The 13,422-nt window shown below is 47.6% G+C and overlaps 1 protein-coding gene across 2 annotated transcripts in view; it reads right to left on the bottom strand.

Moving 5' to 3' along the window:
- The window catches only part of stk11ip (serine/threonine kinase 11 interacting protein), a 59,451-nt gene that overhangs the window by 3,636 nt on the left and 42,393 nt on the right, over window positions 1-13,422 (bottom strand). The window contains exons 23-24 of one of the 2 annotated variants that reach the window (XR_005620108.2): window positions 1,077-1,178; window positions 756-841 (exon numbers count right to left, since the gene is read on the bottom strand). Coding sequence is in view for 1 of the 2 variants with exons in the window: in XM_039655928.2 (XP_039511862.2) it covers window positions 756-841; window positions 1,094-1,178 (171 nt within the window). In the remaining variant the exon portion in view is untranslated. The remainder of the gene's footprint in view (window positions 1-755; window positions 842-1,076; window positions 1,179-13,422) is intronic. The other variant, XM_039655928.2, reaches the window with a different exon arrangement.

Here is a 13,422-nt window from a genome sequence, read left to right as displayed (position 1 = left end):
TTAGTTCCAAAGATAACAGCAGGACCCTAACAAAAGCAAGTGCTGATACAAATACCTTTGTGTCCTAGTGTTAACCTAGGCAGCACTTTTTCCCACAGTGATCTGATGAAATCAGTGCACTACAGTATGAATCATTAAAGAACTTAACTGTGTGATTCACATTTTAAATGGAACTGAAGGGGCATGTGCAACAAACGGACCATGCATTCCCTGAAGGTGAACATCACACCCATCTCAAGCTTTATTTAGTTTAATAATCTCTAATTATGTATTAATGTATTAGATATAAATCATTCTTTGAGTCTACAACTCACACAACGTCGTTGTGCAAATGAACGGCCAGAACGCATTAAAAGTTTTCTGTTTTTAGTTAAAACGGTGTCGTGTAAGTGGCTCCTAAGTAAATAAATAATGATCTTTACAACGGAATATTCTAGAACTGCTGTAAATCCCAAACAATCTCTGTTATTTCAATTTCCTACGATCACTGAAAAGCTGCTTTGAAACAATCTATATTGTTAAAAGCGCTATATAAATGAAGGTGATTTGACTTGACTTGACAACTACATGTTCAGCTACCCTGACCATTTGTAGCTCTTCCCTGTTACGGGCAAGTCATTACAAGCCGTAGTCACCGTATAATTCCTTAACTCATTCCTCGTACTGTTGTTGTTGCTAGCTCTAGCAACAAAAACCTTTTGGGTGAAACAGGTAAAAGCTTGCATTTCTCCATCTTGGAGAACATAAACACTCACCTCGCTGAAGAAATGCCAAGAGGTACCGGAAAGGAGGATGGCTGTCTTCTACATCACATGGCAGGGCGTCCTCACAAACTAGATGCCTAAAGGACAGACAGATCAGGATTTAAAATATGTTAACATGATTAATGGGATAATATGCATACCTTGTGGCAATTAACAATAACTTTTTTTTTTCAACCATGTGCAATTAGGAGGGTCTTCTTGTTTGCCATTGTGTTTTAATGCTGGCCTTTGGGGTAGGATAGGCAGACAAAAAAATCAAATGCCTGAGGCAGAGATACAAAGAGAAGGAGTTGGTAAGCAAAAAATGCCTGCCTGTTTGCACTGCATACCAGAGGTGGTGCTGTGGGTTGAGCCGGGTGGTAGAGATTCCCTTCAGCTTGCTGTCAGACTTTGGAGCCAATTCCCTTGCAATTTCTGCATGAAATAAATAAATAAACAAATAAATAATATATATATATATATATATATATATATATATGCAAAATTTCTTCACATACTCTAAACTCAAAATGAAACAGTCAGTGTTTAAAATAGCTTTATCACATCATGTACACATAATAGCTTAATTAAATTTAATTAAATAATTTAGTATAATAAAATACTTCATCGTATAATTTTAAATCGCACTTTGAAATCAAATCATGTGAAAAAAATACTGTTGGTAAACCAACTTCATGGTACAATAAAGCTGCAAACAGAAATTATAGGAGCACCAACATTTTGATTGAAGAAAAAAAAGACTGAACATATAATGTGTTGATTTGTTTGATGACTTCAGTTAAAGTCATTTAAAGGCCTTTAAAATAATTAATTAATTACTTACTTACCAACTGCTTATACTGTAACTTTTGAAAAAAAATACAAAGAGTGCTGATACAAAACTGATATTGTAAGGGCATGCATACATATATATATATATATATATATATATATATATATGAAGAAGAGTTCAGATGCAAAAGCCTCTATGTGCCATTTGAAATTTTCTTCTAGAATGATCATTTTTATTAAGCTTTTATATTTAAGTTCAGTGATTTCACTTAAATGGCAATGATAATTACCTATTAATTGTTATTTAAGTGAAATTACTGAACTTAAATACACAAGTTTGATAAAAATCATTAAAGAAGAACATTTCAAATGGCATTTAGAGGCTTTTGCATCTGAATATATATATATATATATATATATATGCACACACACATACTCACCTAAATGATTATTAGGAACACCTGTTCAATTTCTCATTAATGCAATTATCTAATCAACCAATCACATGGTAGAGTCAGAATTTGGAATAGACAGAATGAGAACATGGATCCATCATGCCTTGTTACCACTTTGCATATATATCATGCAATGTTTTGCATTTCAAAACAGCAATGTTTCAACTTTTATTTCAGCCCAGACTTCAAAGTTGTAATAATTTTTCACAACATCTTGTGTTGAGGATAGGAGAGGTGAACGACAGCGTAGTCTTCTCCAGCACATCCCAAAGATTCTCGATGGGGTTAACATCGTGACTCTGTGGTGGCCATTAATGGGAAAGCCTAATCATTCAGTATATTCAGGTAGTCAGCTGACCTAAAGAACTCATTTCTGGCCTGACCAAGTGAAGCAACCCAAGATCATAACACTGCCTCCACAAGCTTGTACAGTAGGGATTATGCGTCGCTTCATGTGCCCGCTCCTACCCTGATGTGCCCATCACTCTGGAACAGGGTAAATCTGGACTCATCAGACCACATGACCTTTTTGAATTGCTCTGTTTCCTTGCAAACTTAACCCTTTTCTGTTCATTCCCAATCACTTGAGCTCTCGTTTCATAGTGCGTGTGGAAATGCTCTTACTTTCACCATTACATTGCTGTAACTTCTATTGTCGATTATCAACAATTCGACTCAACCAAACGTGATCTCCGCCCATGGCAATTCACGATTGTTTTCCGAACACATTTTTTTTTCGCTGTGATGGTTCATCACTATCCTTCCAAGTTCTAATAATGTGCTTGACAGCTCTTAGTCCAATTTAAGTAATTTCAGCAATCTCCTTAAGCCTAGTTCACACTACATGATTTTAAAATGTCGGGCTGAACTGTGCGGTTCACACTACATGACTTGCTCTCAGTGAAATCATGAGTGTTCAAGTTGTTTAGCTGTTCACACCACACAACACAACGTGATTGATCCACAACAGGAGGTAACTCACTACACGAGTTAACAACGCACTACATAGAGATACAACCACGATCGGATGATAAGAGCATATCATTTGTGACTCAATGAGAGCTGTTTCAGTACTATGGTATGGTCTAAATCATGAAAATAATCAAATAAATAACGAGTTGACAACAACACGATTCTATCTGGTCTAGAAACGTCTCGGTTACGTATGTAACCCTCGTTCCCTGAGTAGGGAACGGAGACGTTACGTCAGAAGTGACGGAGATTGGGGGTTTCGCATAGAAAGCCAATCCTCTTCGAGTATTAAAACACGAGCCAATGGCATGCAATGCCTTGGGGCTGCGGAAATTTGCATAGCGTACTCCGCCCTACTCCGTGAGTATAAAAGGAGGAAGTGAACGCAACCGCAGTATGTCTTCGCTGAGGAGCCAAGACTGAACTCGGCCTCTACCCAGCGATACAGCAGAAGTGGCAGGGAGACGTAACGTCTCCGTTCCCTACTCAGGGAACGAGGGTTACATACGTAACCGAGACGTTCCCTATCGTAGTCACTTCGAGTTACGTCAGAAGTGACGGAGATTGGGGGTCTGTGCCATCACGCCATCTTCAAGCTGTCTTCCAGTGCCCTGCGAAAGACTGAACCCCCGAGCCTTACCTCTTTTTTTTTTTTTTTTTTTTTGGGGATCCGACTTTGACACAGGATTACCAAGGTACACTGGGAACATATCCCGAAGGGGACATGCTACCAGCTGCCTACCGAAGGGAGGACTTAAGAATACACATATGGCCACATAGGAACGCATATGGAACACTGGAGTACCAACCGCAGGTGGCTACTGATTTAAACTCCAGGGGTGGCAGATGGCTTGCCAAGGGAAGACACATGCTCAGAGAGGCTTACAGTGGATAATACACATGAGACGGTTACCATGGGGAACCGTGCGCATGGAGGCACCTAGCTAGCATCCAGAGCAACGCAGTGGTGCCCGCATCGTCGGTGCTGGAGGACTCAAGACTTCAATGGAAGAACTGAGGAAATATCGCACTTATCCAGTCCGGGGAGTGGAGTGGCGAGCAAGCGAAGACACCTGAGCGGATCCAGAACTGGCCGAAACGAGTACGTGAGAGGATACCGGCTCAATTCGCAGATTATAGAATCTGGCGAAGGTGTTGGGTGTCGCCCAGCCTGCAGCTCTGCAGATGTCTGTTAGCGAGGCGCCGTGCGCTAAAGCCCAAGAGGAGGCTACACTCCGAGTGGAATGGGCCGTCACACCAAGGGGGCACGGAAGGCCTTGCTGCTGGTAAGACAAAGCAATGGCATCCACTATCCAGTGGGACAGCCGTTGCTTTGAGAGAGCCCTTCCCTTCTGGCTCCCCCCATGACAGACAAAGAGCTGGTCTGAGGTCCTGAAACACTGCGTTCTGTCGACATAGGTGCGGAGAGCACGTACCGGACAGAGCAGTGCCAAGGCTGGGTCTGCCTCCTCCAGGGGCAGCGCTTGCAGGTTCACCACCAGGTCCCGGAGGGGAGTGGTAGGAACCTTGGGCATATATCCAGGCCGGGGTCTCAGGAATACGTGAGAGTAAGCCGGCCCGAACTCCAGGCACACTTCGTCAACAGAGAGTGCGTGCAGGTCCCTTACTCTCCTGATGGATACCAATGCAATCAGGAGTGCTGTCACATAGGACAGGGCAAAAACTCTACCGACTGCAAAGGCTCCAGGGGAGGCCTCTGCAGAGCACCCAGGTCTACTGAGAGGTCCCCAGAGGGCAGGAGGGGAGGGAGGCGGATTTAGCCCCCTCACTCCCCTCAGGAACCTGATGACCAGGTCATGCTTCCCATAGACTTACCTTTCACTGCATCATGAGACGCGGCAATGGCCGCGACATAATCCAAAGGGTGGAGGGCGACAGCCTGCGCTCCAACCCCTCTTGCAGGAAGGAAGCATGACTCCGATCGAACATCTCCGGGGGTCTTCTCAGCGAGAAGAACACCAATTGACGAAGAGGTTTCACTTCAACGCATAAAGGTGTCACGTGGACGACGCTCTTGCGGAAGTGATGGTTGCCGCCACCGCAGGTGGCAGCGAACTCAAACCTGCCTCGTCCCGTCCTGGAGCCACACGTGCAGCCTCCAAGATCGGGACGAGGGTGCCACAGAGTGCCCCGTCTCTGAGAGAGTAGGTCCGGTCTCAGAGGAATAGGCCAAGGAGGTGCTGTCGCGAGGAGCAAGAGTTCGGAGAACCACGTCTTGGTGGGCCAGTAGGGGGCTACCAGCAAGACCTGCTCCTCGTCCTCCTTGATCTTGCACAACACCCGTGCAAGGAGGCTCACTGGGGGAACGCACACTTGCGTGGGCCCCGTGGCCAGCTGTGCGCCAGCGCATCCGAGCCGAGAGAGCCGCGGGTCAGAGAATAACTGGGCGCAGTGGGACGAGTCCCGAGAGGCGAACAGGTCTAACTGTGCCTCCCCGAACTGGTCCCAAATCAGCTGGACCGACTGGGGATGGAGTCGCCATTCGCCGGAGATGGGACGGGCCCGGGACAGCTCGCGGCTGCCCGATTCCGGTCTCCAGGAATGTAACTGCACGAAGGGACCTCAGGTGCTTCTGACTCCATATCAAGAGGTGGCGGGCGAGCTGCGACAACCGGCGCGAGCGTAGACCCCCCCTGGTGGTTGATGTACGCTACTGCCGTAGTGTTGTCTGAGCGGACAAGCACATGCTGGCCCTAGAGCACGCTCGGAAGCGGTGCCGGGCGAGCCGTACTGCCAACAGCTCGAGGCAATTGATGTGCATGAGGCGCTGGGCTCCTGTCCAGGAACCGGCGGCTGCATGCCCATTGCACATGGCACCCCAACCCGTGGTAGACGCATCCGTGGAGACAACGAGATGCCTGGAAACTCGCTGAATAGGGACCCTGTCCGTAAAAAGCTGAGGTTCGACCACGGGAAGAAGGATCGGCGGCACGTCGGAGTCACTGGAACTCGGAGCGAGCCGCGATGCCATGCCCACCTCGGGACTCGATCGCGAAGCCACAGCTGAAGCGGTCTCATATGAAGCAAACCGAGCGGCGTTGCCGCGGCCGCGGATGCCATATGCCCCAGGAGCCTCTGAAAAGTTTCAGTGGAACCGCACTCTTGCCCTCGAACTGTCGAAGACAAGCCAGCAGTGAGTGCGCGCGCTCGTTCGTGAGCTGCGCGGACATGGCGACCGAGTCTATCTCCATGCCGAGAAAAGAGATCCTCTGCACGGGGCAAAGTTTGCTCTTTTCCCGGTTGACCCGAAGGCCCAGACGGGCTAGGTGCCGTAGCACCAGGTCTCTGTGTTCGCAAACCTGAGCTCGAGAGTGTGCTAGTAACAGCCAGTCGTCGAGATAGTTCAGGATGCGAACCCCGTGTTCGCGAAGGGGAACAAGGGCTGCCTCGACGATCTTCGTGAAGACGCGAGGGGACAGAGCTAACCCGAATGGGAGAACGGCGTACTGGTATGCCTGGCCCTCGAAGGCAAACCGAAGAAACGGTCTGTGTCGAGGGAGAATGGAGACATGGAAGTACGCGTCCTTCAGGTCGATCGCTGCAAACCAATCCTGATACCGAACACATTCGAAAATGCGTTTGGCCGTGAGCATTTTGAACGGTAGTCGATGGAGAGAACGGTTCAAAATGCGCAGGTCCAGGATCGGTCGTAACCCACCGGTCTTTCTTGGGGACAATGAAGTAGGGGCTGTAAAGCCCGGACCTCACCTCGGCTGGAGGGACCGTCTCGATTGCACCCTTCGCCAGCAGGGTCGCAATCTCCGCTCTCAAGACTGGGGCATTGCCACCAACCATCGTGGAGCGAACTCCCCTGAAGCGGGGAAGAGACCGTGCGAACTGAATCGCGTAGCCGAATCCGATCGTTCTGATGACCCAGCGGGAACCCCGGGAAGCGCTAGCCAGGCTTCCAGGAAGTGAGCCAACGGGGTCATGCGAACCACAGACGTCCCCCCGGAGGGGCAGCGAGGCGGGTCGACCGGCATGCGTGCAGGAGTTACCCCGTCCGGATGCACCGTCGAAACCCGCTCCCCGACAGAAGAGACCAGGGAAGGCAGAGCGTTCCACGGGGGTCTGTTCTGCCGGGGGTCTGGCGACAGAGGGGGAAGGGATTGGCGTAGCCCGGGGACGACACACGCACCCTTCCGCGCCCTCCGAGACAGAGAGGAATGAACGGGGCAACGCACTGGACGTCGTGCGCGCTCATTCCAGTCTGTGTGCTCAATGACAGTGTCAGCTTTTCCTCAACCAGCTCAGGGAGCTAGCTAGAACAAAAGATTCTCCACCGGCCCTCCACCGGGGAAGGAGGGGCCCTGCCACCGCCTCCTGAGAAAAACCATGACACTATCACTGAGCGGCCCGCCTCAGGAACATCGCTTCGCCTGGCATCTAGCGGGGCACGCGGCCTGAGGGGGGGCTCTTTTCTTGGGACGCTTACCTGTGGCCTCCTCCGCGACGCGAACCGGCTGAAGGCTGCTGCTGGGGCCGCGTGGGAGGGAAGGGAGCCGCAGGGGGGCGTCCTCGGCGGCGAGCTGGCGGAGGCGTCCGAGCCGACGGCTGGTTGGAGGCAGCAGCTGGCCGTCGGGGCAGAGAAACCGCCTTCGTCTGCTCCTAGGCGGTCGAGAAGTGCTGGGCAAAGTCCTGGACCGCACCGCCGAACATTATGATGCTCCTGGACCACAGCGGTGGGCATCACCTGACCAAGGGAGCGAGCGACCGCCTCCGTGACCCGTTTAAGGACAAGGTAGGCGACAGGCTCGCAGCTCGCTTGGTCCGTCACCTCCTCGTGCACATTCCTGAGCAGCTAGCTTTGTAGGTGCTCATCATATGCAGGGCGGAGGCTGCCTGTCCCGCCGCTCTACAGAATCGCGCCGCCATAGACGACGAGAACCCATAGGCTTTGGAGGGGCATCTGAGAGCAACCGCCGGTTGACCGGGGGAGCCCCAGCGTACCCACAGACAGCCGCATCGCCGAGGGGAGGAAGGGCGGGGAACTAAGCACGCTTTTTTTTTTTTTTTTATTTATTTATTTATTTTTTAGTGCGTGTCAGTTCCGCATGCAACTCGGGGAAAAAAGGAAATTGGGGTTGGCCGTGGCCGTAAGGCGGCAGCGTTACCCAAAAACCAATTATTCAGCCGCGAGAGATCGGGGAGGGGCGGAGTTCCACCCCCACCCGATGCTCACGGACGCCCGAGATAGCACGGCCATCATCGCGGGATCAGACACGGCGGCGCTGACGCTCCCGAGGGAGGCAACGCGGCCGCATCCTCCCTTCCCGAGGAGTCAAGCCCGCCTAGTGATGCTGTGATCGACATCGCATCATCATCTGGAGCGCTGCCCGAAGCAGCCGGTGCCACCGAAGAAGCAACCGACTGAATCGAACTAACGCTCGCTGGCTCTCGCACTGAGGCGGGAGGTGTGGCCCGAGGAATCGTCGGGGCTTATCCCACACCATCACCGTAAATCACCAGGTCCCCGGGTCGACGGGCCCCCTATGGAGGAAACCGATCGAGCGGGGGGGACCGGGACTCTCACTCAAGTGAGATCATTGAGTCTCGACCTCAGTGTAGAGATGGTCATGTTCCCACAGAAGGAAAATGAGTCATCCACGAACGCTGCTGCTGCATGCTGAAATGCCCAGGCATACAAAGCAGCGATCGTGACCATCAGATGACGACAGAAATCAATCACACCCAGAAGAGCACGGGCGAACCGTCTTTAAAAAGACGTGCGCGTGCAGCTCTTTCAATGAGAGGAGGAAATTCACTCTTTCAGCGCTGAAGCGACCAGGGAGAAGCGCAAAGTCTGGCAGACCACTGCTCAGATCGCAGGCGATGCAGAATCTCGCTGGGTACCGCCGTCACACCAACACTGAAGAGGACGCTCGTCTCGAAGAGTCTTGAACAGTGCTTTCAGGAGTGAAGAGGTTCTCTTGGCTCCGAAGCGAAAACATACTGCGGTTGCGTTCACTTCCTCCTTTTATACTCACGGAGTAGGGCGGAGTACGCTATGCAAATTTCCGCAGCCCCAAGGCATTGCATGCCATTGGCTCGTGTTTTAATACTCGAAGAGGATTGGCTTTCTATGCGAAACCCCCAATCTCCGTCACTTCTGACGTAACTCGAAGTGACTACGATAGGGAACCATGTTTTGTAACGAAAAACCACGCAATAAAACGAACCAGAAATGACGCGAAACTGCAGAGAAGAACACAACACGCGAATATGGACGTCAGACAGAAACTAGTGCTGCACACTGTTTGCTCGACGATATGCTCTGAGAAAAAAAAAATGCAAAAAAGAAAAAGTAAGATTTACCTGGTGTCCTCAACCCATGCGTTGCTATGATTGGCTGTACTCATGACATCACTGAGATTGAGTCGCCCGACTGCTCGAGATATCTAGCATGCTAGATATTTTTCTGAGCTCGGTGACCTGTCTGCGAGGTGTCTGCGAGCTGTCTTTGATGCGTTGTTGGCTCTTTCACACTAACGGATTGGCGAGCGTTAATCGTCCGCTAATCGCCCGCGATAACACCCTGACTTGTCGGCGACTCAACGATTTGCAAATCGGGCTTAAATCGGGCTTAAAATCACGTAGTGTGAACTAGGCTTTACTTGTATTCTTTGCTTGGTGCAGGCTAATGACCCTTCTAAAACGCAGATGGGATGCGTCTTCTGACAAGATTGTTTAGGAATTGACAAGGTACCTACTGCATCAAATAAGATTAAATAACTACTGGCCACAACAGCTATTCTAATGGGCTGCTTATGTAGAACATGTTTTTGAATTCACTGCAATAAACTCAAGTTAAAAGTTGTTCTACTTTTAAAAACTACGTCTTTAGACGTGCATTTTTTCTTCATTCCACTGTCCTGTGTCTAATGTTTTTAACCACAAAACGCATTCTGTGTGAATTGCCCTATACTGCACACAAAATAAATTGATTTCTCCAAAGTCTGTCTTTGGACTTTTTTTTCACATGCCTCTATTTCTGATTAATCTAATAGGGCCAATTAGCAATTCAACTAAAAGCTTGCCTCAGCACAGTCTGACTTGAATCACATTATTTTATTTGATGGGTGGGGATCTGTGTAATGGACCCAATCCATTACAATGTTCTTCAGTCTCATAGCTTGTTTGGCTTTAGATTGTAAAAGAAAGTCATCAGTAAATGAGTCATTTTGAGTCATCGAAGACAATGCAGCCTCTGTTAATTTCTTAAGAAACAGGTTCACAAAGGCACAGAGAACAGCATGCTAATATATATATATATATATATATATATATATAAATAAAATGTATTATCATTAAAACCATGTTTGATTATCGCGATTTTTATAAATCACTATAAATCATGTCCACAGTCTGACGCAGGGGCACAATGCGCAAAATTGTTTTTTTTTTTTTTTATTCGAGAAGTAATGGCAGATGGCACTGACCGTGATCGGGAGATTTTCCAGCCTTTTAAGAGAATCTGAGGTGTGGTCATATTTTGGTTTTTACAAAGTCCTGAGGAAAAATTAATCGAGGATGGTCAGTTTGTCTGCAGAACATAAAAGTCACTGTAATAGGGAGAAATACTTCAAATCTGCAGATCATCTTATGTCACTCACTTGAAATAAACGTGAAGCTTCCGTGAAGAAAAGTCTGCAGCAAGTGGCTTTGAGCCAAAGACGAACGAACACATTCATTTAAGAGTGACATTTAAGAGATAATAATGCAAGTTTATATATTTATTGTACATTTATTATATATATATATATTTTTTTACCACATAATTAAGTTACAGGGACATATTGAATTGAGATTAATGTTTTAAATCTTAACTGTCAAATCAATTTTGTACAGCGTACAAAACTCGTCCAGATAAGATCACAAAAATATTATCAAACTCTGTAAATAACTAATAATCTCTGATTTCAGTTTCAATACAATCAAAAACGTCCCTGGTTACTTACTTAACCTGTGTTCTTTGAATATGGAACAAGACGCTGTGGAAAGCGCAGTGGGATATTCTCTGAATGTGCCGATTGTCTGAAGCACAATAGAATCACGCCAATTCATTGGATGATGGCGCTCGCGCAATCTGGCCCCACCTGACGCAATCACGTCGCATAATCATATACGCGCGTGCACCACCCCTCTGATTTCTCTGCTGAAAAGAAGAGACTGTCAGCAGCGCAAGGAGCTTGGCCACTATATTAATTTTACCTGTTTGTAAAACATGGTCCGTGTAATTAATCGCAATTAATTTGTGATTAATTGCAGAGATACACATGCATGCATGCAGGTAAAATGACAAGTATCCCTCATCGGGAGATTTATTAACATGTAAGACTGGTCGGATCCAAATCTGTATGAACAATTATTAATTATCAATTATTAATTATGATATGCAAATTCCCCCATTGATCAGACCCAAACAGAGTCTTTACATGAGCTGTGTCTGAAATCGCTCCCTATCCATTATATAGTGCACTATATCGGGTGTCGGCCATTTTGTAGTGGTGTCCGAATTCTGAGTGAACGACATCATTCCCTACATTCATTCACTACTTTTACCCACAATCCTCTCTGAATTCGAGTGTACATTCGATGTACACTTGCTGAAGCACTATTTCCCACAATCCAATGCGGAGAGAACTGAGCGCACATGAAAGTGCGGCGCGAGCAAGTTTAAACCAGAGATTACAGTGGAGGATTTGAAAAATATCCGTTAATTCATTCGGATATATTAACGGTCGCCGGAGGGCGCTCGACGACACGTCATCTGTGAGTGTGAGAATTACAATTTCAGTCGATGAAACTACAAAGCTGGCACGGAGGTATATATATAATTACAAAATAAAGTCATTATGATTGTTATTGTTGTTAATATTATTTTATAAAGTAAGTAACGTAAGATAAAAGAAGTTTTATCAGTACGTGTGATGAAGCCTTTTCTGCGACAGCTCCAACTCTCCGACGCACAGTGTAAACGTCAGCGTCCGAATTCACTCACTTCATCTCATTCACTCCTTGCAGATATAGTGCACTCAAATGCCATACACTATATAGGGATTAGTGAATGAGTGAACGAGTGAGCGGTTTCAGACACAGCTATGGTGTGTAGTGTTTGTGAGTACTACTGAGTCGTGGGGATGTTCACTACATTTAATGTAACGTTACATTTGACATGAGTTGATTTTATTTGTGCGAGCCTTGCTCTGAGGCTGTGTTTGTGTGTAGAAATGAACACTGGGCTGTGGGCATTTTATTACAATCATAACACAATCGGCTGTGGCCGGAATACCAGAAATACTACACTGCTTATTTGAATTTATCCGGGTTACCAAGGAAACGGCATTTGTGTGCAGGCAAGCGTCAGCATCGGTCAGATACTCTTCCTCCTCCTTTAGCTCATGCCAGCAAGTGAAACGAAAGCTGTTAATCCTCGTCCTGGGTTTTAATTTGTCAATCTCCCCTTTTCTTTTTTTAGTTTCCACTGATAAAACCATTGCCTTCTTCCTTGTAGCTGTTGTTCGGCCATGACAAAAACATACAGACGGCAATCAAACGCGAGTTGAGCACTAAAACGTCAGAATCTGAGGAAGCTGGGGTGGTGGGGGAAGTGATGTAAAGCGGTCGAATTTTGTAGTTCTTTTTGTGCTCGGCAAGCCCGCGGCGGCTAGCACCAAAACAAACCAGAAGCTGGTTAGATTTTCTCCAACTGCTGGAGCGGTCTACATATGACTTCAAAGACCGTACTGGGCAGAGCAGATTAAGCTTCCTATCCTCCTCAGAAGAAAAAGGAGGAGGGTGGAGAGTGTTAAGGCTAACAACCTGAGAGCGGAATGCTGTGGAGAGAACCTTAGGAACATAGCCTGGCCTGGGTCTCAAGGAAACTTTGACTAAACCGGGAGTGAAGTCCAAGCATGACTCGCTAACAGAAAGAGCTTGTAAGTCCCCTACCCACTTCAAAGAAGATAAAGACAACAAAAGTGAAACCTTAAGAGTCAGAAATCTTCCATTTGGAAGAATACAGTCTCCTTGTAGAAAGGGCACTAGCCATGGTCTCCTGAACGTCAGTTGGGAGATCAAAGCCTAATGCCGACGGCCTCTGATCGGCCAAACGTACAGCTTCCACATGTCTGGGCGAGGATGCCAAATCCTGCCCTGAAATCGGGAAAGCAAATCCTCTCTGACTGGAATCCTCCAGGGGGACGATTCCAGCAGAGGAATCAACTCCGAAAACCCTCAACTCCGAAGGACCCTGTACTGGAACGCCCTTCCTCCAAAGGCGAACCTGAGGAACTTTCTGTGTCGCCGCACGACCTGGATGTGAAAATAGGCATTCTTGAGGTCTATTGTCTATTGTCATTATCTCCTGGCCGAATCTGAGATATGATGGCTTTCAACGTCAACTTCTTGAATTTTCCTCTGTAAAGGGTGAAATTCAG

Source organism: Pimephales promelas, chromosome 8 (assembly GCF_988280905.1).
Source record: "Pimephales promelas chromosome 8, fPimPro1.hap1.1, whole genome shotgun sequence".
Taxonomy (NCBI): Eukaryota; Metazoa; Chordata; class Actinopteri; order Cypriniformes; family Leuciscidae; genus Pimephales; species Pimephales promelas.
This window is presented reverse-complemented; position numbering and strand designations above follow the sequence as displayed.